General features: G+C 43.1%; 1 protein-coding gene across 7 annotated transcripts in view; it reads right to left on the reverse strand.

The window, feature by feature from the left end:
• NFIA (nuclear factor I A) overlaps positions 1–26,959 on the reverse strand; it is a 453,578-nt gene that overhangs the window by 42,135 nt on the left and 384,484 nt on the right. For 5 of the 7 annotated variants that reach the window (XM_078669672.1, XM_078669705.1, XM_078669697.1 and 2 more), the window contains one exon: positions 22,999–23,090. The exons of the other annotated variants lie outside the window; for them this stretch is intronic. In XM_078669672.1, coding sequence (XP_078525798.1) covers positions 22,999–23,090 — 92 coding nt within the window. The remainder of the gene's footprint in view (positions 1–22,998; positions 23,091–26,959) is intronic. 7 annotated transcript variants of the gene reach the window in all.

A 26,959-nucleotide genomic window follows, 5' to 3' on the forward strand; every position in this document is an offset into this window, starting at 1 on the left:
TGTGCACCCCCCACCCGCCTACACCCTGGGGGCCCGCAACGGGCCCCCAAAATCAAAAGTACACATGCTTTTCCACGGCGGAAAAACCGCCGCGGAAAAGCATGTTTACTAATGCATCCTAATTTGGCTGGCGGTGTCTGATAGACACTGCCAGCCAAATGAGAGCTTTTCCGCCGCGGTTGTAATCCGACCGCGGCGGAAAAGCAGCGGACAGAAACCAAGACCCACCAGCCATCGTAATGCGGCGGTGGGTCTTTGGTGACTCCGCAGAGGATTTTCCGCCTCCTCCGGGCCGGCGGTGGCTTCCGCCAGCCCGGAGGAGGCGGAAAATCCTCCATCCTAATCGGCCCCTATACACCGATCCCTATAACCAGATTTAGTCATAAAAGTAGAAACCTGGTATAGAACATATACTTTTGTCGGTACATATCTCTTTGCTGACAATCAATAAAGGTAATCTATATTCGGCCATGTGTGGCCTTGAAAGACCAGAACAATACAGACACTTAAATGATCATAAGACAAATGAAAACGACTCCATCGATCACAACATAATTACTTGACATTAAAAAACAGATAGCTCACTTTGCTGACAACCTTGTTTATATCACTTTACGTCATCTGCATATTTTACTCGTGTTAACAGGCCATCGGATGAATGATGTCACAACATGTCTCTAACCCCAAGCTGACATGGGCAAACAACGCAACGCTCTAGAGTGCCTATTGTTGGGGATTGTTAGCGATGCGGGTCTGGGTAAAGAGAAGGTTTCTTTCTTCACTGGACGGCCCCTTTAAGCAGTTATTGTAAAGCTGCCTGATGATGAAAGGCATCAACCAGACCGTGCACCCGGAAGCATTGGACACAAAGGAGCTGTGTCGGCATTTTCAGCGGAAGGAAAATCGAGCAACACTTCTGCCCAAAACTTTCGCAAGCAAATATCAATTTTATTGAAGAGGAGTTCTCTGCTGCCAATCAAGCTGGTGATGCGTCTTCGGGGTGACCTAAGGCAGACAGGAGACGGCAGGGGTGGAATACAGAACGTGCTCCAGTCTGCGCCACCTGCGCAAGATCAATGTGTTCAATAATGCTCGCGCTTTTATGCTCCCCCAAACTGCCATAATGAATAATGTAGAAGCAGCTGATTAACGTAGGTAAAGTGATTTTTTGCTGTGTAAACACATGAAGTTTTAAAAGGTAAAATGCTAAGAATGAGGAGCAGTCTTTTATTGTTTTCCTCCCCCGGACACGTTCTTGCTTTCCATTCTTTGTTGCAATAATTACTGTACTCGGGCCTCTGACAGCAAGGGTCAATACATCGACCCAGGCCTCGTGCAGCAGCAGGCCAGTTTAATTCAATACACCATTATCTGCAACGGGGAAGCGAGGGGGCGGGGCCAGCGCCGGCACATCAAGGCAGAGGCAGACACGTAACTTCAGACTCGTGCTACGGTGTCCTGTCGCCTTCTATGCAGCTCCTGCATAGAAAGGGGACACGTAATGCACAAGGCGAGTTACTTCCAGCGCCCCGAGGCCTTCGCAATGGCTGCCTCGGAGCTATTTATTTTAGTGTCTATAAAATAACCCAAGCCCTTATATTTAGCTCTCCTGATTGATAACAATTCTTTCTGATTTGTTCGAAGTCGTGTTATGCTTTACCTACCAAGGCAATAAACTCTGGCGTTCATGGTCAGGGTGGCAATACAGTCGGCATGAACTTTAATAAACTACTTCAAAACTGGACTTTTGTCTCAGACCCTCGAGTTCTTTACCGGGCAAGGGCCTCAAAACAGCCTAAGTGGGATTTCACAATGAATCTCCGTTACACAATTCTGGGAAAATATCCCCAAATAAAACACATAGAAGTCACAATGGAACAAAATTCTAAATGCATACTGTAATTTTTTCTTTTAGGCATTTTATTTTCTACTAAAGCCACCCCCGTTCCTCCTCCACTTCCCTTAATCTATTTTGGTTGGTATTGTTTTTTCTCATGTTCTGCCATCCCATACCTGTTGCCCTTTGTTACTGCACTATTGCCATATCTCGCAGTCCCACCCCTTTTTACATAGATCAGCAGGAGGCCTGCTATACTGAGCTTCTCCAGATGGACCACAGCGATTATCACACCCAAAACACATGACATAATGTACTCCCTGCTGTACATTATAAGTAAATTGCAAGTCACTGAGGACTCCCGTGACCAAAAAGAGATTCAAGGCCATACACTACGTTTCTTTTTAAGGCAATGGAGCTCAAGGTGATTGGCAATAAATATCCTTTAAATACACACAGATGTTATTTCATTCCTTATAATGCATGCTCACAACATCAGCCATCCAACAACCCACTCAAATCCTTGGTGACTTTCTCCTTCACATGAAAGAGTTAGTATGATTATAGACATGAAGGGAAAAGATGGTCCTTTATGTGTGAAATTAAACAGACCACAAAAAATTTAATTTATTGCAAAAGCTTATTAGAATCAGTTTCATATAATCAGATTTAAAAAGTCTCAGAATGAGCAGTAACATGCAGAGAGAATGAATCTTTTCTTTAATGAACTACAGCGTGCAAAATAATAAACATGTTGCCATCAATCCCTACTTTGTGCTGATCACTGTTGTTTTAGAAAAACAGATCATAAGATTGAAGAGAATGAAAAGAGCTTAAACTACAGCTAAAATTAAGCTTTGTGACTTGCATTCCATCTTAGCTGCTGGTTCTAGTAAGCACAACTCAACAGCAATAAGTTATTACACTTGAGCTGCAACATCATCTTTTTACAGGTGATCAAAGAAGTCACCACTGGACTGTAATGAGGACATTACAGACAGGCTTTTTCTCTGGAATTGCAGGTTTCCATGTATTATAAATAAACTCTTAAGAATAATATGTTTGTGATACCTATTTCAGGATATTTGGACTGAGTCCCATCACTATATATAAATTCTTCACTTATTATGACTCATGGCGCCTTAATTAACAACTTTTCTCCTTAGAAGATCCTAATCTCCTTCATAAGATGGAGGCACAGCAAAAGGCTTAGGTCACATGGTCATTCTTTATCACAAAGGCACTCTGGCTAACAGAAATGTGCAACGTGCGCGACTGCAGACAATCCATACTGCTGCAAAGAGCACGAGGTCAGATATACATCAGACTGCATGGAATGGGCAGATAATTCAAAAGAAGCTAAATGCCCCACCCTGAGGGGAAATACCTTTTTAGTCAAAGAATCCGAAATCAAATAAGGGGAAACCCACAAACTACAGCAGCTTCACAAAAGTAGCATACAAAGGTTTGACTACACGTTGCATACCAACACTCGCCAATAGAAAGAGGAACAAAGAGCACAACTATGTCAGTTTTGAAATTACATCATACTGGATGATAACACTGAAAAGGGAGAACAAAGGAGATACTTTCCTAATACACATTGTTAGAATGTTAAGACCATACATTTTTAAGTTTACTTCGACAGCCAAGCTGTTTTCAGACCGGTTATTGCTAATTCTTTAAAATATACATAAGCCTTGATTCCAAGTTGCATGGTACTGGGGTGATGGTGAAAGTGCATGAGATTATACCTGTAGCATGCATTCATGTCACCCAAGTATACAAGTAACTCTCAATGGAAGGGGGAATTACTGTGTGGGACTGAGTTTTCTGGTAGTAAGACAACATGGAATTTTGCCTAGCCATTGTGTTTTACTACATACATCTGCAACCGTCTCTTTGCAGGTGGTAAATGTATGTGTGGGTCTGTGAGGGAGAATGGTGGAGTGAATGATGAGGGAAGGGTAATGTATCTTATATCAAGGGGAGCACTGTACATTACCCCAGTCAAGCAGCCAAAACCTCACATGATTTTGGTTGGAAAAATCGAGTCCTATTCTTCCAGACCAGGAAAAACCTACATGCTAGTAATCGGGCAGAGCAGAATTCCATGCAGTAATTCTACTCTGTCTGACTCGTAGCCAGGCCCAAAGAGTGGGCCCTGGCTCCACCCAGCGAAGAAGACTCTCTCGCTTCATGCCACTGGCTATTTGGTATATCATTCCGCCTTCTGTGGAGTGCATGCACTGCAGTGCGCGAAGGACTATTTTACATGTCAAAACTTCACTAAATCATCACACATTAATTTATTTATCTCAAATATGCACTGTACAAAGAAAGCAATCAGTTTTTACTTTTTTATTTTTTTTTTACTACAGAAGGTGTTTTTGTAGTGTTTTAATTTGGCCTTAATAGCAAGCTAGTTTTTTGGCTTTGCTGATGCTTGTTACGTTTATAAGCTAACATATTTATGAGTCCAAAATGCCTCCGCCTTTAGAACCAGACTATCTGCTCAATCAGCACTGACTGTATAGTGACCTTTAACCATGTACAGTGCTTCGCTGACTAGGTTTGGCTACAGAAATCCCACTTACTACAAGAATACATCACTGCGCTCATCTTACTCAATGAATAACTCTGAAACACTGCCCAAACATGTAACATAACTTTGCACTAACAGAATTGCATGATTGACATTCTGCACTATGCGTCTCTGAATTATGTGAAGAGCACTAGTAATATGAATTGCAAAGCTCTAATCCTATTAAATTTAAACAGATGTCTATAGGTCAGTCAATAGTATAGGCAATCTTCATGTAGTAATATTACTAATAGTACCATAACTCCTACAACAACTATTACTATGATTAGTATTCCTACTAACAATAATACCAACCATAAGAATGATAATAACTGTTAATTTCGGCATATTACACATAACAACACATATTATTACATTACATTAGTACTCCTACTATTAGCAATAAAAAAAACATGAGAAGAATGAAGCTTATGGTAATAATAAAAGTGAATACCGGCATATTACGTATGGCAAAAATTATTACAGTACCAACAGTGTTATGTGTTATTTATATAATCGTAACTGTAACATATGAATACAAGTTATAAATTGGGCGATTTGTAGTTCATTGGTCGGACATTCGCAGGTATTCCATTTTTAAGAGTATTCACTGGAATTTAAAGTCACCGCTTTTTTGTCAGAGAGCGCACAATGCTTTTTTTAGGCATCCAGCTTTTTCAGGAACCATACTTCCAAGGTAAGCAGAGGATATTTCTCTTTCTATCTTGGTCCTGTCAGGATGGAGCGTCAGCTGTAGGCCAGCACTTTTGATATTCACTGCATTAACAATGGAATTTGCATTGTTTACATCCTATTTGTTTTATCCTATTTGTGGAGAAGTGTGGCTCACTGGTTAGAGTGGCAGACTCTGATGCAGAGGTCTGGCCCGGACCAGGGTTCAATTCCCGTCGCGGCAGTGTCTTGGGCTCAATGTCCTCGGACCCGATAATTCTCTAGCCTCGGTGCCTACTCTAATTATGGGTCACACTCTGCAACTCTGGGCAATAGCTTGCTTAATCTCCACACCGGCCCTACCGCTAGGATGCCTGGCTTCACCTTGGGGTGCCCAGGAGTGGGCACCTCACAGGAACAGGCCAGGACGGGTTCCTCAGCGGCACAGCGCGGGGACACACTGGCTAGTGTAACCAGGCGCTTTATAAGCTCAGTATTATTATTTATTATTATTATTATTATTATTATTATTATTATTATTATCTGCAATGTGCAGCGGTAGGGATCAGCTGCTTTTGAGGGTCAATTTCTTGCTTTGCAGTTAGGATCAAGTTATCTGCTTACAAGAAAATTAAAACAGAGAAGCTGTCATGTTAGGATCTCATCACCTTGTTGTAAGTGTTATTGACAAAATGATTGTATAGTTTGGTGGCTAGGATATATTCTGGTTGTACTCCACAATTCTTGACATATTTCCTTTTAGATACAACTATATGCATACTATGGATACTGCACAGAACCATTTCAGTGCCTCCAGCAGGGGGAGTTCCATTCCCAAGATTTCCAGGTTTTGCCAGTGGCTGGCACCGTTCACAACAATAAAGACTTTCTTTTAAAAGACGATAGAAGGCGGCAAAGATTACTTGGATGCTCCTCATATGGTACTTCTCCAGAATATACAGGTAGTTCAAGCCGTGTTTGCTTCAGATTAGCTTCTCTCTAAATCTACTATGGTTCTAATATAGGATTTGGTAGTGCGCTACTCGTCATGTCTGGATTATTGACAGACTAATGCATGCAAAGATTTGGTGGTCCACATTGATGAGGCTTAGAGGCTGAGAAGGATCCATTGAGTGTGAGAATCCATGGGTATTAAAACAGTGTGGTATTTCAGGAGTCTGAGAAGAAGAGGTGTGTAATGGAGGCTTTAAACTAGCCAGAAAGTGCGGTCTCTCATCGGTGGAACAGCTCCTGCAAAATTTCAGTGGCAGCACGTTTTGGGTAGCTCCTTTGCCAGATCTAGTTACCCTTATTGCCTTCCTACGTTTGTTTGCTGTGATCCACTGTTAGTCTTTCTGTGACCTTGCATTCTTCACTCTCTCTTCAATTGAATTTGGTTTTTAATTGTCATCAGGCAGAATTGCTAAACAACCTGCAGTTTTTGCTGAGCTGAACTCTTATGGCTAAGAAGAATTAAACAGGACAAAGAACAGCACACACAATTTCTCCGTGATATGTACTTAATAATTTGTGATGTGTATTCAACCTTTGGGTAGGTAATGACCAGAATGTTTTTACTATTTCACTGCAGGTTTTGCTGTCTATTACGTAACACTTTTGCTTGATCACGCCTGGATGCAGGTTGCTCCTTAGGGGTGCCAGGAGTTTATCTCCTCCTTCTCTCTGTACTTAAGTTGAATCATGGAATGATTCAGTGTTTGAGATTCATGGTTCCTGTCAACCTGGATACCATTTGATACCCAGAACTCCATTTGTGGTAGCACTTTGTAGAACAGCTGCTTGGGGTCGTCCATCCTGTCGGATGATTATTCATATTCAGCACCCACAGTGGTCAGTTGTATATGTTATGTTAGTTGGCCATAACATGCCCAAATAAGCACTTGGGAATTTTGTCTACATTTCCTGTTGTCCACCTTAGCTGAGATGTATATCTATATGTCATATGAATCCTGATTTCTAGTTACCTGGAAGGTTATAAGGTACTTGATCATTTAAGTAAAGACTACTCTTTGAACTATTTAAGCAACAGGGTAGTGCGCAGAGTCTTCTGCAAGCAGAGAGGGCTGACTTTTCATGAGGGTGTTGATCTTTGACCATTCTAGAATATGATTGGTCTGTTGGGCATTTACTGGAGCTAAAGTGGTTCTTAATGTGGGTCATGTGATTGATTTTCAATGTGTAGCATGGAGTAAATAGCCACATCAAGATACAAACGACGACTTTCAGGGGGAATATGTCCCATACAATCCTATTTCTGCTCCATTTCTCTTAGCTCTATTGCTCACAGTAGCAAAACCAAACCTGTTGCGGCCACACAGTTAGATAAAATCACTTTTATTGCCTGAAACACTGTACCGTCAGTGAAAGTATCTGTTCCCAGGTACTAGATGATCTAGCCTTTTCAAAAGTTTAAAGCCTCAAATATGACATAGTTGAAGAGAAGTTTGTACTCGCCCACAAAGGCAGGGAAGGATAAAAGTCAGGCAATTAGTATAAAAAGAACACCAGTACAGAGTACATTCAAAGTTTGAGTCTTCTTAATTTACATGCCCTGGAAATCTAGCTTCTCATTAAGAAGTGAAATAGCTGATGGATGAAAGGTACCTATATAAGATATCGCTATAGAACCACACTCTGGATTAACAGTAGAAAGTCATTAATCCTACGCCTCAAATTCCTTGAAAATACTTCTTCTAAGCATTTTGGCATGAGGTTTATCCCACAACAGTGGTGAGTTAGCATTGACACAAGTAGATAACTCGTCTCAGCACAGAGGAGGCGTGACCAAAACGTTACAACAGAAAGCACCTAAGGAAACTGAGAATTAGATACATTCTTGGAGACCCAAAAATATAAGGTCGTCCATGGAACAGGAACAGCCTACACCTCAACACTGCATCACAATATCTCTTAGAAACAGCTGAGATCCAGCCATTAATTGGCAGGTAGTAGAGGTCTCAGAGCAATACCTGGTAGCATTGCAGGGCCTGCAAAGGGGGTGAGTAGTGAAACACAACCCTTGTTGTTCAGACTGTAGCTGCTGCATCTGGAGTATAGGTCAAGGGGAATAGTCTGGAAGAAAGGTAATTCTATTGATTTGGGATACTGGCGTATATGATGACCGAGAAATATGGGCACAGTGTCCTAATGCCAAGAAGCAAGAAGGTGTCACAAAATTCCAGAAATCGTTGCCATTCTAAAATGTAGAACCTTTAAATGGCTGGAGTAATACGACAGCACTGAGGTATTGTCATATTAAGTATTAAGTATTTGCTCTTTCACCCTGCTCTGAATCAAGACCCTGGAAGGAATCCTAGCAGACATTAAAAAAAAAAAGTCTATTGAAAGTTGTAATGAGCATCAACATTTCTCCATTGGAACGTCACAACACAAACATATGTACCTTTTGCTTCTGCCATAATATTTATCTCTCCTTTACCTCGATTACAATGATGTAGCAGCAGTTGTGAGTTAGACCCAAATGTTTGAGGTTATTGATGTGCACCCTAAAGCGGCTGTGCACCAATCCCAGTTTCTATAAATATGCAGATTTTTCCAGTTTTTTTCAAGTTGCTATTTGGCAGTAAGACATTGAAAATCAGAAAAAAGAAAATCATGCCAGACAATGCAAACATTTTTTTAATGCTAAGTGCAGTTTTCCTTCTTAAATAGAAAATTATAGGTAAGAAAATAACTAGCTATGTTTGGTATCGGGTTTAATTCTAAACACAGCACATGCAAAGGCCAATTACAAGATGAAGCTATGCATAAATGTGTTTATAGCAAGAACGAATTCTGCTCAGTATTTTTCACACTTATTAGGGACTTTAGTGGTTCTGAAAATCAATATCCAATGCCAAATTTGCAATTGTAATTTCCAAATATAAAGACTGGGTGCGAAAAGGTTCGATTTTTGGACTGCTGTCGCTTGCAGGCTTCTGTTTGACCCCCGCATGCTGCAGCTTTTCCATCAGTGGAAAACAGTCCTGTTATCTTACGTGAATCCCAGACTCCCCTTGTGGCCCCCCTCTCCTCACAATGGTCTGATGCAGTTGAGTATCAGCTGCTTGACAGAAGGGTGAAGTCAGGATACCTCAGTGGTCCCTCTGAATAGACGCTGTGGGTGGCTTCCATGGACACGCCCCCTCTGCGTGCCCATTGTCTTTACGCTGTCTTCAAAGCTCGCTCCCATCCAAAGTGGGTGGAGCAGCCCATCCAGCGTGGCAGTAACTAGCCTCGCCATCTGCCTCGCCAATGGAGGGAGCGCCGTGTGACTCGTGAAGCAAAACAATGCAAGTCAAATTGGGACGGGCCACAGTGCAGTGGGAGTTAGGTAAAACACTCAGCTCCAAAAGGGTTATGGAAGCGACCACTCGAGTGGAAACCAGGCATCTGCGCACTCTCCATTAAACCAACAAGGGGGGGATGCTTCAGTGAAACCATCTGAAAAAGCATCCAACATGTCTGGGGCTGTGTTGTTGTAGCAGTGGAGTGCACAATACTAACTCTCAACATGGATTACCCACAGGACGCAAGGAGGTTCTCAGTGATTCTTCCTGTGTGGAAACAACTGTTGCGTTCTGTGTCGCGCATCTCTCATTTGCACAACGTCATTGTTCAGAAGACGCCAAATATGCTTGTTCAGTTTTAACCCTCATTTATTTTATTGTTGGAACTTATTGTAATCCGTACAGTAAAAACAAAAGTGCAGGTGGTTATCAACAATTAGAACAGGTCAGAAGAAGATTTTCTTGCTTCTCCCCCATAATATCATAACGGCAGGTTTGAAGTGTGGTATACCAATTGTGTCAATATCACACAAATCAATATTCTTCAATTTACAAACTCGGAAATATGAAAGGCTCTGTCGACCTATCAGAACGGAAACTGGCTGATAAAAGTAGGAACATGATTTTGAACTGCGAAATATTATTTGGCGTAATTTTGTATCACAGAGCAAAGTTAATTTCGCCTAATTTTCATCCAAAACCCTAAAGTCCTGAATCTTGAGAAAGGTTCCTTACCTGTTTGCGCCACTGCTACTGATGAGTAAGCTAACCTAAACCATGACACACGTATCAGCGACATTTTTGCTGCATTATTTCTACCTACATTTGTATAGCGCTTCATGCCTTTGCGGAGGCGCCGAAGCGCCTTCAGTGGACGGGTAGATGCTGCCCCAAAGGTCGTGCTTGTTTGTAAAAGATTGTGGGAAGCGTTGGTGTCGAACTCGAGGATCCCAGGAGTGCGGCTCCAGTTGTGTTGTGTTTAAACGTGACACTGCAGATAAGCAGGGGCACTCTGGAGAATGTATTGGAACGGACTTGTGGTGTTGTGCAGGCAGTGGTACATGAAATAATAATTTCCTGTTGGGCAGTGTCTTATTAGACACAACAGAGGCGGTGTGAACATTAAAGGAATCCGTACTTGCCAAAAAAGGAGTACCGATACGGGAGAATATTAAGGGTGCCCTGTGTGTTACTGTTCCCATGGTCCTGCGCGCAGAGGAAGGCCATGTTGGAGCTGAGGCATAAAGCAGAGAAAGAGCAGCTCCTTATTTCTGTGAGGGAAGATTTGTGTTACTAAATAGACGCCGACAGGTTGGCAGTGACCCAAAAAGCCATTTATTGTGTGTTCTCTTCAGGAAATTATTGCATGAAGTTACAGCGGTGTTTGGAACCGGCAGGGTCACGTGGAGATTTCCCCTATGAGTTACACAGATTTATGTAGCACTTAATGCAGTAAAGGCACGCCTTCTTGGTCGCCCAATTTACAGTTCTCTGAAATGAAGTGCAGTAATACAGAAAGTGATTTGCCCAAGATCAGTGGGTATGCCGTGCCTAGAACTCGAGTAAAGTTCCAGGCAACTGTTTGCAGCACATGCCTAAACCACTACATGTAAGAAATCTAGAATTGACAATATCTTGAAATAATCAGCAATGCCGAGGCGTGTAGACAGTGGATGCAAGGCCAAGGAGCGGGGGCTGCAGAGGGTTTTAGGAAGGGACCCTAGGTCAGGGTGTGTCAGTGCAGAGACACAGATATGTGGTGGGGCCTCTGATCTCGTGTTTACGTTGGTGTACCTGCAACTGGCCTTTGCTAGTTAAGGGAATGACTTTAGTCGTGCTCGCTGCTCTCCCGCTTGCAGCTCCATAGGCACAGAGTCACCGACCCAGTCCTCCTGCCACCACTACTGCAGTTCGAGACCTGGCCCCCCTGGTGAACGTTCTGTGCATTTTGCCGTAAATACATTGACTTGAAACGCTGTGGATTATGTGTTTAATAATAATAATACTGGAGCTTGTATAGCACAAACAGCTACCTCAACAACAGAGGTGTCTGGGCGCTCTAGCAGCAAGCATTGTGTGCAGGGATATTTAGGCACTGTAGCCAGGCCTAGTCAAGACTAAAGAGCCATTTCCTCAGCACTGTTCTGAAACAGGTCTCTGTTTTAGCTTGGCGGAGGTACCCAGGGAGGGCATTCCACATTTTGGCCGTTCTTACTGCGAACGCTCTACCACCCAAACAGGCTTTCGCAAAGCAGGGAGTACAAAGCAAATTCTGAGAATTTGACCACGGAGATCGATTTTGCTTATAGCAGCAGAGTCTTTGATTAAGTTAACCAGGACATTTTTCCTTAAGGGCCTGATAGGCCAGAGTCATGGCCTCAAATTCGATTCTTTTGGCTACTGGGAGCCAGTGTAGCTCATGTAGGTGCAGAGAGACATGATGCCGAAAAGGAATACATCTAATGCCGCATTCTGCACCATCTGAAGACGTCTAATAGAATATTTAGGCAGGCCGAGATATAAGCCGTTTGCGTAGTCCAGCCTGGATGTCACTGTGGCATTGACTATGGATGTGCGGCAATCTTCTGGCAGGAAATGTAAACATTTGCGGAGGTTTCTCAATTTGCTAAAGCACGTAGTGGAGACCTGTTGGATTTGAGCAGAGAAAGAGAGATCAGCCTCCCATCTCACACCTAGATTTTTGATACTATTGTTGGGAGAAGTCGGAGGGCCCATTTCTGATAGCCACCACAGATCTGGAGCAGGCACTGGGCCCTTTCCAAAAAACAGCACCTCTGTTTTTACGGCATTGAGTTTTAATTTGTTTTTATTCATCCAAGTGCTATGTCTCTCAATCAGCCTTTAAAATTCTTAAAAGCCTCTACCGTCCACTCTCGAAAAGGGAAAACTAACTGGGTATCGTCAGCGTAGGAGATAGCCTTTACTCCCCAGTTGGCAATAAAGAGAAAAGTGGGGCTAGGTACAAATTAAAAAGTAAAGGGCTCAGTGCGGAGCCTTGAGGTGTGCCACGCCACACCACAGGTGTTTAGGTTTGGATTCAAACGGTTGTAAGGCGACTCTTTGAGTGCGATCGCTCAGATATGATTTCAGCCAAGTCAACACCTTCCCCCCAAAGCCCGTGTCTTGTAATCTCTGAATCAACAGGGCACGGTCGACAGTGTCAAATGCTGCAGACAGATCCAGGAGCACCAGCAGCGCTGATGCTCCTGGATCTAGCGACCATCTCACTGACTCGGCCACCTCAAGGAGGGCGGTCTCCGTGCTGAAGCCCACCCGGAAACCAAATTATGTGTCATGCAGGGAGGCATTGCTCTCGATAAAGTTGGTCAGTTGGTGCTGGACCAACTTCTCTAGCATTTTTCCCGGAGCGGGCAGCAGTGAGATTGGCCTGAGATTGTTGAGGTCTCCTGGGTCACCATTAGGTTTTTTTCTCAGGGGGAGAAGGGTAGCGTGTTTCCAATTGTCCGGAAAAACGCCCCTTTCAAGGGATGAGTTCCAGATATGAGATAGCGCACCCGTAAGTGAGAGAGACAGCATTTTCCAAAGTTTAGGAGGGCATGGATCGTCTGGGGCACCTGACCTACATTTTAAAATTTCAGCCAATGCATCATGATGCGAAATAGGTAAGAAATTTGTGAACAGAGGAACCTCCGCAACTTCCAATGGTGTGTCAGGTGTCTCCGTTGCCTTAGGTGCTGAGAAGGAGTCATAAACATTTAAGATTTTATTATCAAAAAATCTTGCAATGTCTTCACACAGAGCTGGGGACGGTTGCACTTCAGTCTCTATTGGTTTTGGCTTAAAAAAGGTCTGTACTCCCTTAAAAACTTCTTTACTGGAGTGATCTGCCTTGTGGATACTTGAGACAATGTAATTCCTCCTGGCTGCTTGTAGCGACTTATGTAGATCTTTCAATGCATTTTTATAGGTTGCTTTGGCTAGGTCACAGTAGCTTATTCTCCACTGGTGTTATAGTCTTTTGCACCTGCTTTTTGCTTCTCTAAGTGAATCAGAGAACCATGGTGCAGATGTAGACAGTCTACGGGACTTCACCATTCTGGCCGGAGCAATGGCCTCTACAGCAGTGGAGATCCATTGATTTATAGCAAGAGCATCTGCATTGGGGTCTAGAGATAGAGAAGGGAAATTGTTCTGTAGGATTGGACTTAGAGCTGCTACAGTCAGGTTTTTCCAATTTCTTTTTATGGTAGAGCGCCTGCCTCTAGCCTGTCCGGGTTTGGTCAGCATAACTGAAAAAGGAATCAGATACTGATCCGACCACACCAGAGGGCAAGGTGTCTCCATATCTATTGAAGAAATGTTAGAGAAAACTAGATCCAGGGTGTGGCCTGCTTTATGCGTAGGAGCCGATAGGATACGAGTTGAATTTTGCTGGGATTGTACCGTCTTTTTTTAAACACTGACCAGATTTTTTCCCTCTGTTTTTTATTTCCCTTTTGGTGAGACTATTTACACTCTGTTGTGCATGGAATTCGTTTTGCAGTAGGGTGTGGCTGGGCTACTCGCTCAAACGAAGTTCTTCTTCCCAACGTCACTGAACGTCTATCGAATCATGTGGTGCTCAAAAGGAGAGGGCAGTCACTAGCGCTCCCACATTAGCTGGGAAACCCAACATCAACAAATCAATAACAGTCCCGAGCAAACCACTCCAGTAATAGTCAAATGCAATAAATCAAGTCCATTCAATTCTTCTTGTTTTCCAGACCGATTTATTTTCAAGATCCTCGTTTCATCAGTAGTCCCTCTAAGCTAACACGTGTTTCGTCAGATCGATGCATTAACATCACTGACTTCCTCAGGGCTCATCAAAATCAACATCAATTCTGTATCAACATAATGTCTGGTGTAATCGACATTAGAAGTCCAGCATGTTTCTCTGCTATGCACATCTGCTCATTGGCTGTACTTTCCCGCCGGTATGGATGTACGAAGGAGCATTCTCCCTCATACAGGTCTTCTGATTGAGACTCGGAATCGGAGTTATATATGGAAAGGGATTCTTATATATATCATCTCCTACGCTGACCACACTCAGCTCATCCTCTCACTCTCAACAAACTCCACCTTGATGAAGACTAACTTCCAAAACTGCATAAAGAACATTAAGCGATGGATGAAAGGCAACTGCCTGAAACGCAACATGGACAAAACGGAAGTCCTGATCTTCGCAAGACACACCGCACGGAATGACTCCTGGTGGTGCTCGGACCCATCACCACACCGAAAGACCACGTCCGCAACCTCTGCATCATACTGGGCAGAAAACTCTCCCTGAAACAACAGGTCAATGCCGTTGCCTCAACCTGCTTCCACATGATCCACAAAATCTTCAGATGGCTCCCCATCAGCACAGGATGGTGACACAGGCCCTCATCACCAGCCGGCTCGACTATGGAAACACACTCTATGCCAGCACCTCCAGAGCTCCTGCAAAGACTCCACAGACAATCCAGAACGCAACAGCCAGACTGATCCCCAACCTGCCCAAGAGCACACACATCACCCAGCACATGAAAGACCTCCACTGGCTCCCCGACGAGAAGAGATGCCAGTTCAAGCTCCCACACATACAAAACCCTCCACAACCAAGACCAGAATACATAAACCACCATCTGATCTTCCACCAACCCTACAGAAACCTCCACTACGCACACCTCACACTCGCTCAGACATAATGTATCTACCACAGCCATGCTGGAGGACACTCCTTTGCCCATTTCTCCACCAAATCCTGGACTCCACCTCCGCACTTCTCTATCGCTGAACCTACTGCAGGAAGGGTCCCATACCTGGCTCTTTGACCTGCAGCACAGCACCTCCATACCCCCCAGGGTGATTAGCCACGCTATACAAATACTACTTTATTGATTGATTGACTGCACTTGTAAGGCTGATGCAAGTCCATTACAGCATCTCTCTACTCAGAGGGTACCTCACAACTCCATGTAGAGGCCAGAGAAGGGGTGGGGCGCACTATACATTTTGCAGGTGACATGGTAAGGCAGTGAATATGTCTCTTCATACACTTGGTCCCACACATTATGTGGTATGTTAAGTATGTAAGCTGCAGGTGGGTTAATGAAACGATTTGCCCAGCATTTGAATAATCGTATCACCATTTTATATAAGTGCCTCTGTTGTAGATATTTCTCCCACTCACACCTGTAAGTATGTCGTTTGTGTGACCTGTCTGATGTCTGCAGTTATCTCTCTGGTTTCCTATTTATATATGTATTTTAGTAAGCTGGTCAGAGGGTGTCATTATTTTACTGCTGCATCCTCACTATCGAGTTTCCTTACTGAAAATGTGGTTTGATGACTTCGTACAGGATCATTATCAGTACCAAGTAACCCAAGCAGTGCTAGTAGGTGAAGCCTGCCATTTGCTGTAATACTCTGGCTCGCTCTTGCTCTTTTTTGAGGAGTTAGCCTTCTTGATAAGTTCTTAAGACTTGGTGTGGTTGACCCAGAGATTGTAATTGTGATAGCGGCTTTGATTGTGAAGGTCAGGCTAGGATTTCTGAATTTACCACAGACCATTCACAGAGGTGCTTTGGATTTTCAGTCACACTCTCAACGAGATTAACAAAGATGACTTTTTCTTTCTGGTGCCAATGACACGTATTTCTGGCTTTCCATTTTAGTCTGAATAACTCGAAGATGCAAAGCTCGACTTTAGAATCAAAAAACATTTCGATATGATCACCACCACCTTCATCAAACTTGGCATGGTTTCTTATGATTAGGAAATCCTCCGCTGGTGCTGCAAATGACAATAGTGAAAGGAAGGCCACATTATTTCAAATATATCTGTTTCCGATCAGAGCCTTCTTGGATTGCTGTACACCTCCCTCTCTATTTTCCTCATCAAGGCCTGTCTCCACATTACTGTGTTTGAGGGTACAACACAGAATTACATAGAATTGATGTTGATCAGGAGGGGGAAGGCTGGAGGAACAGAAGATTGTTGGTTTGTTGTAGGCTGGAGGTGAATATCTCAAGTCTGGTCATGTGTTTAATGATCTGTGGGTGGGACGTGCCCAGAAAGTAAATATATATCCAATTGTTTTAATGTGTAGCAGGTGTGCAATGAATTTCAGAGGGGTTGGTTAGCAAATCTGAAAGTCTGACCTTCTCCATTTAAGAATTATCCGCATGTACTTTGTTTTTTTCCTGGCACAGTTCTGAATGGGTATCTTTGTGGTATGTGGGACCAAACTCACCTACTGCCGCCACCGCCGAGAGTCTTGCAAAGCGGAACCAGGGTCTTGCCGCCACCGCCAAGAGTCGCGAAGGCTCCATCTACCGCGCCGCCGCTCCGGGGACTACTAATCCCGGCAGGCCACGCGGCGGCGCACAGGAACTGACGCCAAAGGCGGGGAGAACGCGCCAGGAGGCGCAGATAAAGCCCAGAGACCCCGGCAGAGCGGGGGGACCAAACTCACCTACTGCCGCCACCGCCGAGAGTCTTGCAAAGCGGAACCAGGGTCTTGCCGCCACCGCCAAGAGTCACGAAGGCTCCATCTACCGCGCCGCCGCTCCGGGGACTACTAATCCCGGCAGGCCACGCGGCGGCGCACAGGAACTGACGCCAAAGGCGGGGAGAACGCGCCAGGAGGCGCAGATAAAGCCCAGAGACCCCGGCAGAGCGGGGGGACCAAACTCACCTACTGCCGCCACCGCCGAGAGTCTTGCAAAGCGGAACCAGGGTCTTGCCGCCACCGCCAAGAGTCACGAAGGCTCCATCTACCGCGCCGCCGCTCCGGGGACTACTAATCCCGGCAGGCCACGCGGCGGCGCACAGGAACTGACGCCAAAGGCGGGGAGAACGCGCCAGGAGGCGCAGATAAAGCCCAGACACCCCCGCGAGCGGGACGCCCGGGGCTAAGCCCGGGCAAAGGGCGGGCCCTCTACGGCCCTCATCGGCAGGGAGAGGCAGGGGCAGGGCCAGAAACGCTGTCAAACTGTATCCAAGTAAGTGAAAGACTCCCCCCAAATCCTGTAAAAGCCTGGGATACTACATTGACTATAACCCCTTGATTTTGCCTTATTGCCAGCTCGTAAAATGTCTAAAGCTAAAGTATCTTCAGCTCCACTTAATACAATTGACAATTATATGGTACAGAAGGTTGCTAAAATTAACCAGCATAGAAGATCATCTTTGGGTCTTAGCTACTCGCCAGACATGCTTATTGATAACACGCCACTATCTACTTCAGCTCTTGATATTAGTAATGAGGTCTTCCAGGCTCCAGAAAGTAACCCATTAACGCAACTATTAGTTGCTATCAATGAACCCGTATCAGAATGTACAAGTGATGCTGACATTATTACGGTAGAAGAAGAAACCCCTGCACCAGTCCCAGCTCCTAGAGTAACAAAGGGAGGGGGAAAGAATGTACCAAGAAGGGGGGGGGCTTCGATCAGGCAAGAAGTACACTGACCCCTCACCCCAGAGGAACATTGAAGACAAAACTGGGAATAAGGGGGAAGTAAAGGCATATCTGGACGAAGACCAATTCAAGAAGCTACTGAATGCTATAGATAACAAAATCAGATCTATCACGAAACCACTTTTAAGTAAAATTGACCAGCTCACAGAGGAGGTCACTAGATTGGGGGTACTTTTGCAAGAAATAACAGAGGAAAGCCCAAACACCGCTTTATTGAATCCAGTTATAGCTGACCCACAAATTACCAACATCGTATCTGGGTCAGATTTTCAACCAAGTACTTCCCAGAATACTATGAGGAGGCCAGCCCAAGGGGGAGTAGGGCTAGGAGCAACAAACCAAGATATTATTATTAAGGACTTTGCAGGGCCTACTTCTAGGAGCATAAAAGATTTAGACAACGTGGAGAAAGGCCCTGTTGAACTAGTAGTGGAAGCCTCCCCACTAATTTTGGTTTTAGCAAATGTTCCACAACTTGAATCAGGGCACTCAGAGAACACTTCGTCTTTGATAAATAAATCACTCCACTGGTTATCAAAGAATATGGCATTTAAACCAGGAGGCAGGGATCAGCTGGCACAGGAAGTAGTAAAAGCTAGAAGGGTTGCATGGATCGGGGGTGGCATTAAAAAGTTTAAGGGGGACTGCGTGGTGCTGCATTTCTCAGATCCTGAGGTTCTACCAAACATTCTAGCTAATATATATCCCCCTCAGCGTAGATCTACTGAAATAGTGCCACTAACGTTGGATTTCTTTTATATAAAAAAGGGAACTATTCTAAATCCAACATTATTAAAAACAAAATGGAACCCTGTAATAAGAAAAGCCAAAATCCCTGAAAACGCTAATAATTGGGGAATTGCAACAGAAAATAGGTTCTTGGCCATTTCAGGTCTAAGTCAATGTGATTGACTGGAAAAAACAATGACCATAGGGAAATCAAAGAAGATCATAAAGGCTAAACACAGAAACATTAGCATCCCAACAACATTAGGATTGGACTGTTGCGAGGGACAGACTTCTGACCCTAGGGATCATGCCTCTAATGTAGCAAATAATAAATCTTTAGCTGATTATAGTAGTACTAATGTTGTGGTACCTAGTTCTCTACCCAGTCCGTTTTCCAATAATCTGACTATTCCCCCAAAAAAGAGGAGTGTGGAAAGTGGAGGTAGCATTAAGTTTCTATCATGGAATATTGCGGGTATCCTACATAAAATAGAGACCCCAGACTGGTGTGAGTTCATTGACAGTTACGATATTGTGTTGCTACAGGAAACATGGTCAGTGTCACCAGTCTTTCGACAGGGCTTTTTGAACTTTTATGTGCCCGCGAAAAAGAGTACCAAGGGACGCCCTTCAGGGGGTCTACTTATATGGATACGCCAATCCCTGCAATGTACAATCAAGCACACCCATATTATCAATAGTGATCTATTCTCTATTGTGCTCAATTGGGGCGATGGCCACAAGATGGTAATATATAATATTTATGCAAGGGGAACCCAAGGGGGCACATCTTCTGATATAATAGGTGCCTTAGATAATGATTTAGAGATGTTAGCTACCCAGTATATCATCTTGGTGGGAGGTGACCTAAATACAACATTTGAACCTCTAGGCTGTGAGGATAGTGATCTGACTCAAGAGGAAGATACTAAGTGGGGAATTCCCCAGCTAGATCTTCCGATGGTAACAAAGTGGACGGAAGTAGCTGTCCAGACTAAAAGTTTATGCCTATCCAGAGGACTGAGGGCTGCCAACGGCCGCACCCTTTCTGACCTACAGGGTAGGCATACCTTTGATAACCTAAGATCGAGTAGTAGAATAGACTATATCTTGGTAGATGTTAGAGGTTGGAACAAAGTTGTCGATATGCAGGTTATCCCCAGGTTGGAGAGCGATCACAACCCCTTGTCATTGCTGCTCAACATAGAACAAAAAGCAACCTGTGAAAATCTGGCTAGGAACCTGACGACCCTAGATGTTGTTCCAACCAACAATCTCCGCCATATTAGATGGATAACTTTAGTAGATAATTTAGAGGCTAGGCAGGCGCTCGAGGGGCTAGTCATTGATGAAGTAACCAGACTACAGGTTTTAACGAATGATATAAATTTTAAATCATGGATTGAAGAGTCTCAGCCAAAGTTTTTTGCTAATATACAGAAGCTATTCTTCAAAACAACCAAGAAGAGTAAGGGTATTGGACCACCCATAAAAAGGGGTTGGTATGATCAATCTTGCAGAATTGCAAGACAAAATCTTAGTATAGCATTAAGATCTAAAGTAGGAGTTTTAAATGCTAGGGACAAATATAGGAAAACTTAGATCCAGGCAAAAAAGCGGTGGGATGAGAATCTTTGGCTGGACCTGAAGAAAGCATGTGCTGAGAAACACCAGAAAGAGTTTTGGGCCATATTAAAGTGGGGATCAGGGGGCATAGCAGACTGTCCAAAAAATCATGTAGCAAAGGAGTCCTGGGTGGACTTTTTCAAACCCCAATACGCAGACAATTCAGGGTCGCATACTGATTTCCCCATAGAAAGGGTATTTTTTACTAATGAATTATTTTCAATGAAAGATGTACAGGAGGCAATGGATGGAGTGACCAGAGGTAGGGCGCCAGGTATTGATGGAATACCGGCGGATGTTTTCTTAGCGGACAGAGAAAGCTGGTGTAAATACTTTCTGTGGCTTGGAAATGCCATTGCACAGGGGGCAAAGATACCAGCAACATGGAAAGGTGCGGAAATAATACCAGTCTACAAAAAGGGGGATAAGGCTTTACCAAGTAACTATAGGCCCATCAGTCTTATTGATTGCGCCCAAAAACTGATGGGCAGGATGGTACAAAACAAGATACAAGCCTGGATAGTCGATAAGGACATCCTTTCCCCATATCAAGCTGGTTTTCGCCCCTTAACTTCCTCTGTCGATCAGGTATTCCACTTTTTAACCATATACTGGAAAAATGTAACCCTGCTAAAAGGTCCCCTCTTTGCTGTTTTTGTTGACCTAAAGTCAGCTTTTGACCTGGTCCCTCGACAAAAACTTTGGACTGTCTTAAGGGAACTAGGAATAAGCCCCGAATTATTGACTTTGCTTGTAAGGTTGCATGAGAACAACTATGCCCGGATTAGGTGGGGTGCCCAGGGCGATGTTACGGAATCCTTCCCTGTGGAGAGAGGCGTGAGACAGGGTTGCGTCCTGGCCCCCACCTTATTCTCTCTCTACATCAATGGCATAGTTGACTTCCTGAAGCAATCTCCGACGGATGCTCCACTATTAGACGGGAAACGAGTCCCAGTACTATTGTTTGCAGACGACACCTTGCTGGTCTCGCGGACCCCTAGCGGCCTACAAAAGACATTAAACGCTTTTGGTGAGTTCTGTCGGATTCGGGGCTTGGAAATAAATACATCTAAGACTAAATTCATGAATTTGAATCCCTCCATGAAATTCAAGGGGAAAATGGTCTACAACGGGGCTTATTTGGAAGAAGTGGATGCTTTTATCTACCTAGGCATCTCTTTAAATGCTAATATGAACTGGAGATCACATATGGACTCTGTAGTGCTAAAATTCAATCAGCTGGCAGGGGCAATAGCCCAAAAACATAAATCTTCATTCACTAAACCAATTCAGCCCATATTGGAGATTTATGGCATGAAAGTTCTGGGTGCATGCCTCTATGGTTCAGAATTATGGGGTTTTTCCAACTTGAACACCTTAGCAGTTGCAGAGAACAAATTCTTACGGCGCATAATTGGTGCTCCTCAGAGTACTCCCTCGACCCCACTCCATTACGATCTTGGGAGGAAAAGGATCGAGGATATGGCCAGACTGCGTCCCCTTCTGTATTGGAGGCGCATAAAAACTACTCCTGAGTTGAGCCATTACGCAGCTGCCCTCTTGGATGTTGATAACTCTGATACCTTTCACAAAGTACTTTGGCTTAAAGAAGTGAGGACATTACTTCAAAAGTTGCACCTTGAACACTTATGGTCTGCAGTAGACCCAGACGCTTTTCCGTCTAAGATTATATTGAAAAAATTGTACTGGGACATGATAAACAATGCTGCATTGACTTCTGATCAATCATCTGCCTTGACATCCCAGTTCTTGGAAGTTAAAACAATCCCGAAATTTGAACAGTTTTGGGATTTGATCTCCAAGCCCCTAGATAGGAAACTGTATTTTCAGTTTAGAATTGGCTCTTTACCCTTAAATGCTTTCACAGCCAATTGGTGTCCGGATAATGTAAATACTTGTTTTTATTGTAAAATTCATGTAGAAGATATCCCACATTTTTTATTTGTATGCCCCTTATATGCTGCCCCAAGGAATAGATGGTTGAAGCCTGCTTGCAGAAATTTGGGCACTAGGAAATGTTTGGATGCCTTAAGGATTTTAAGATCAAACTGTGCCCCTAATCTTGCAATTGCAGTGGCTAAATACATGGGGTGGGCATGGATAATACGCACGCGCACTTTAAAACTCCTATGAACTAATGAACTACTAGACCCTGTGATTTAAACTTTGTGCTGTGTCTCTATTTTAAAAATGATTATTTTTTGTCTTATTCGCCAACAAAGTATAAACTGCTTAGAATTTAATACTTTTTTTATTTTTAGATTAGTATTTATATTTGTATAGCTTAGGGATATGCTTTTATGACAATGTTGTCGAATAAAGTATTTAAACTTGAAAACTTGGACTTGGTATGTGGGTTTTATTTGATGTGTGACTTTGAATGGTACAGAGGGAATTGAATCGAACCAAGGAGCCAGAGGAGTTAAGAGAAGTACAGAAGTGTTTTAAACATACTACCTGGCTACAACACTTTAGACTCTCTTCAAGGCGTTTTCTGCTTGCTCTAAGGTTTGTGGGAACCATTACCTACTCCAAAGAGGGAGAGACTAACAGGGAAGAGGAGAGTAGAAGAATGGACCTTTGACATCAGCTGCACAGAATAGCCACAGAAGAAAAAGGAAAACACACCAGCTGGGTATAATGAGTGGGAAACAATACCCATGTACTGCAGACTAGAGCTAGAGAGCATGAAATGTCGCACACAAAAATATAAACACTGCCCACCTGCGTCTGTTGAGGGATATTTACAAAGCCCGTATCCCGTGGTCCAACAGTTACAAATCGGTTCGCGGGTGAGGTGCTGGATGTTGAATACGCTGTGAAAGGAAGCAATATAAGTTTAGACAAAGGCAACATAAACATTGAATAAAATGGAAGCATAAGCATGTAAGTAAAATATACACTTCCTGCATTTTCAGATAGGAGACATCAAGGCCGTAGTTTCAAAATATATAGACTATATATCAGAAATTATAAAGTTGAATGTCTGACTAGAATATTAAAAAAAACAATAATTATTTGGAAAGTTAAAATAATAAAGAAAAATACTGGTTTCACATATAACAAGATAGAAGCGTGTTACAGCATCTGGCATCTCAGGTTTAGATTTATTGTATCGGGTTACCTTTACTGACCTAACCCATACAAGACATTTACAAGGCAGATGCAGTAGTTAAAGACTCCTTTTAGACCTCCTTCAGCAGCCACCACAGGAGGTGTGAATAGACGCCCATGTTCTTCTTCAGACCACTTTTGCTCTTATCGACTCACTTTGAGCACCAAAGAGGAAAACCCATTGTATCATGTAAAATCTCTGTTCATTATTATTTCAAAATTGGTAACAACAATAGCCAACAAAATGTATTCCGTAAGGCCCAACTACCTTAATAATTTGGAATAATGGATATGATTAGTTATCATATGCCATTTTTGCCCTGAAGAAGTGTAAGGCGGATGGGCCTAATGAAACACATGTTGGTGGCTATTGATGTTTCCAATTTTGAAATAATAAAGAACAGATATTTTATAAGAAACACGTTTTCATATTTGGTGCCTCATGAGTTTACTTCAGACTTTTGTATGGGTACCCTGAAGAGTTTATGGTTTCCTCCATTCTCACAAGTTAGAGCACATTGAGGAATTATACTACTGGTCTCAATGGACGTGTTTATTTGCACCAACAGAAATTACAATGGTTAACTATTTTGATTGAACTTATGTTGTTTATGTAAACATTATCATCTGCTCTTGTCAAAGTAAGAGGGAGCCTTTTCTTCCAGTGAGATCCTAATCTCTTCCAAAAATGGCTGGTGAGGCTCAAAGAAGCCCTTCTTTGAAACACTCTGGCCATTTTTCGGATACACCTTTCTAATAAATACCTGATGATGCAGAGCCCTGTGTGGGCCATCAAGTCTGAGCTGATGCATAACTTTCTCATCCCAGTGATTCAGGATGCCATGTCCATTCCTATAAAATGTGCCCAATTCAAAAAGCAATAGCAATTCTTACAAGGCTCTGGCAACTGGAAATCTTTGAACATCGCCAGTTTGACCCTTCTAAAAATATCAAAGCTGGACTAGATACATATCTAATTTCCCTAGTAGAATACCAGTCCACTGTCGTACTAAATTATTATCTATCTGTAGGTCCCACCCATGCAGCAATTCAACTATTAATTGGTATTGTGTGAGAGGGGACAAACACAATGTCCTTCAGAAGTGATCTGAAATTACCGCCAAATGACAATATGACTGGTTCTGGTTTTAGTTGCATGGTTTAGTTTGGTTTCGTTTTAGGCAGTCCCAGGGTGGTCACATCAATGGCCTAAGCTAGGCTGAATATATACACATTTTGAAGACTAAAACGAAAAATATGCCATTCTTTCAAAGAGTGTGCCCTGGCCAAAGCCTGAAAAAATGAGTAGCACACATATTGAGCGTTTTGAAGTTCTTGCTTTAAATTATGTTGTACTGCACATCTACTACTTTCCAAGTCTGGGCCCCCTTCATGGCTCTGCAAATTTACCATTTCTGTGGTTCCATATTGCGTCTGAAGTCTGGGCACCTTTTATGATTCTGATATGAGATATGAGATATTTGAAAGGGTGGAGGTTGGCACTTTCTCATGTTTAGTTTCATTTTGATTGCTCCTCCCATCATAAGCACTATGCTACCATTTATGCAAAAGCATGCAGAGGTTAATCGAAAGTGTACTGCACAACCATCCACAGTAGTTGGATGCCACATGCAAAATCACTGTTAGCTAGCTTCGGACCGGAAAAAACACAATTTCTTTATTTAATGTTTTGCTGTCATCGGACTGAACTTGTTCAGAGGGTTGTCACAGGAATTCATAAGCCTGTGGAGCATATATAAGTTCACCCTATTCCTCCTAGGTTCGCTGTTGAGTCTGGGAGTCCACCAAGAAATACCTCCCTTGTATGCAACCTGCATCATAGAATCCTGAAGTCGGTCTGCTGTGAGTTATTGATCAGTCCAAAGTCACTACTTTGGAAGGGAAAGCTAGCATTATGCATATATCTGTTATTGCCAGCTCCAGCTCTATGCAGCACTTTAAAGTAAAACATCACCAGGCACAAAATTCCAGAATTAGAATGCCACTGTAGCCTATATAACTCTCAACACAGCAGCCATCTTCCTCTTTTATCTGCTGCTTCTTGACAGATAAGTATAGTGTGGATGCTATGTTAAAGTAAAAGTTGACTCAGAATATCCTGCTTAAGTAATGAGCACCGTTTGACATTGCTCCAGTGCATGTGGCTAACATGTAGAACATGATTGCTACTCAACCACATTACCACTTTCAAATGGCCACGAAAAGAATTTACTTGTATAATGAACACAGAAAAGATCTTATCTGAGCAAATGTTCTTTTCCAGTGGCACTGCTGTAATTCTCTTTACACTAGTCATACTCTTTGGTGAGATTTCTTCCAGATTATGTCTGCATTGTCTCTGACTAAAGAGGACCAGTATGACCCTTTGGTCACACTGCTGGAGTTGTGAGACAGACAATCTATTGCAAGCTGAGGGCATGGAAGCAGTTGCAAGCACTGCTTTGCTGCTTTAGTGTTCAAGAACCTCTAGTCAAGAGGCGCTTCAGAAAGAAGGAAGATTTGCTACCTCAACCCAAGAACAGCAGAATAGAGCCAACAAGTCTGAAGTCCTCGACTTTGTTGTGCTAGAAAAACAGAAGGCTCATCAATTTCACATTAACAGCTTTGAGCAAGTACTGTCCAAACAGTTTACATTGGATACATTGTCTCACAAAAAGCTGAATCTAAAAAGATGTAAAATAGCCATACATTAGTTAAAGCAACAAATTGAAACCAGCAGTGGACAGTATAACCTCCTCAGATACCTACTGCAGCCAACCCTCTTCAAGGACCAAGGATCTCTCAGCATCCAGGAATGACCAATTGTGAGAGACTATTGCCTTGACCGGAGGAACTCAAATCCTGCACTGGCCTCCAGCAGTATCTTCCCCAATTGGTAGCATTTTCATCTTCATCAATGTTTAGCACCATGTGCATCCACTGAGCTAATCCAAGGGCAAATGAATTCTAATCAGGTCCCGTTTTTGTCCTGCTCCCCCTCGAGAATACCCGCCACAGCAATCTGTAAAAGAAGTGATTATGGTAACCCACCATATTGATCGGAAGAGTGTAAATTTTGTATCGGGTAGCGTCTTCTATAGACTAGAGTGTTTTTCCTATTGTAAAACTCCCTGGGAGAGTTGTTGGGTTCATCCAAGGCCACTGAACCTGATTTTACCTTCATATAAGACCTACTCCTGCATGAATGAACGGAGCTCTATAATGTTTTTTTAACACTGAATATACACTTTCTTAGCCAGCCCAACAACTAATTCAACACCGTCCTATTCCACTTCGAGAATGGTCAGGACATCAATTACTGTCCTACTAACAGCACCCAAAGCGACACATTTCTAACTTTTCCTTTGAATAATTATTTTATGTCCTTCAATGGGGTCAACAATAAACTTTATTTACAGAATATTAACAGTCAATTTTATTGAGTTGTTCAATTATGTTATTTTTTTGGTCGGTCCTCTTTTAGGTCTTAACGTTTTGAAAGTATCTATCAAATTCATAAGAGATAAACAATGGACTACCTACTGTGAAGTAGACCAAATGATGTACTGGG

The sequence above is a fragment of the Lissotriton helveticus genome, chromosome 1_2 (genome assembly GCF_964261635.1).
Source record: "Lissotriton helveticus chromosome 1_2, aLisHel1.1, whole genome shotgun sequence".
NCBI classification, from domain to species: Eukaryota; Metazoa; Chordata; class Amphibia; order Caudata; family Salamandridae; genus Lissotriton; species Lissotriton helveticus.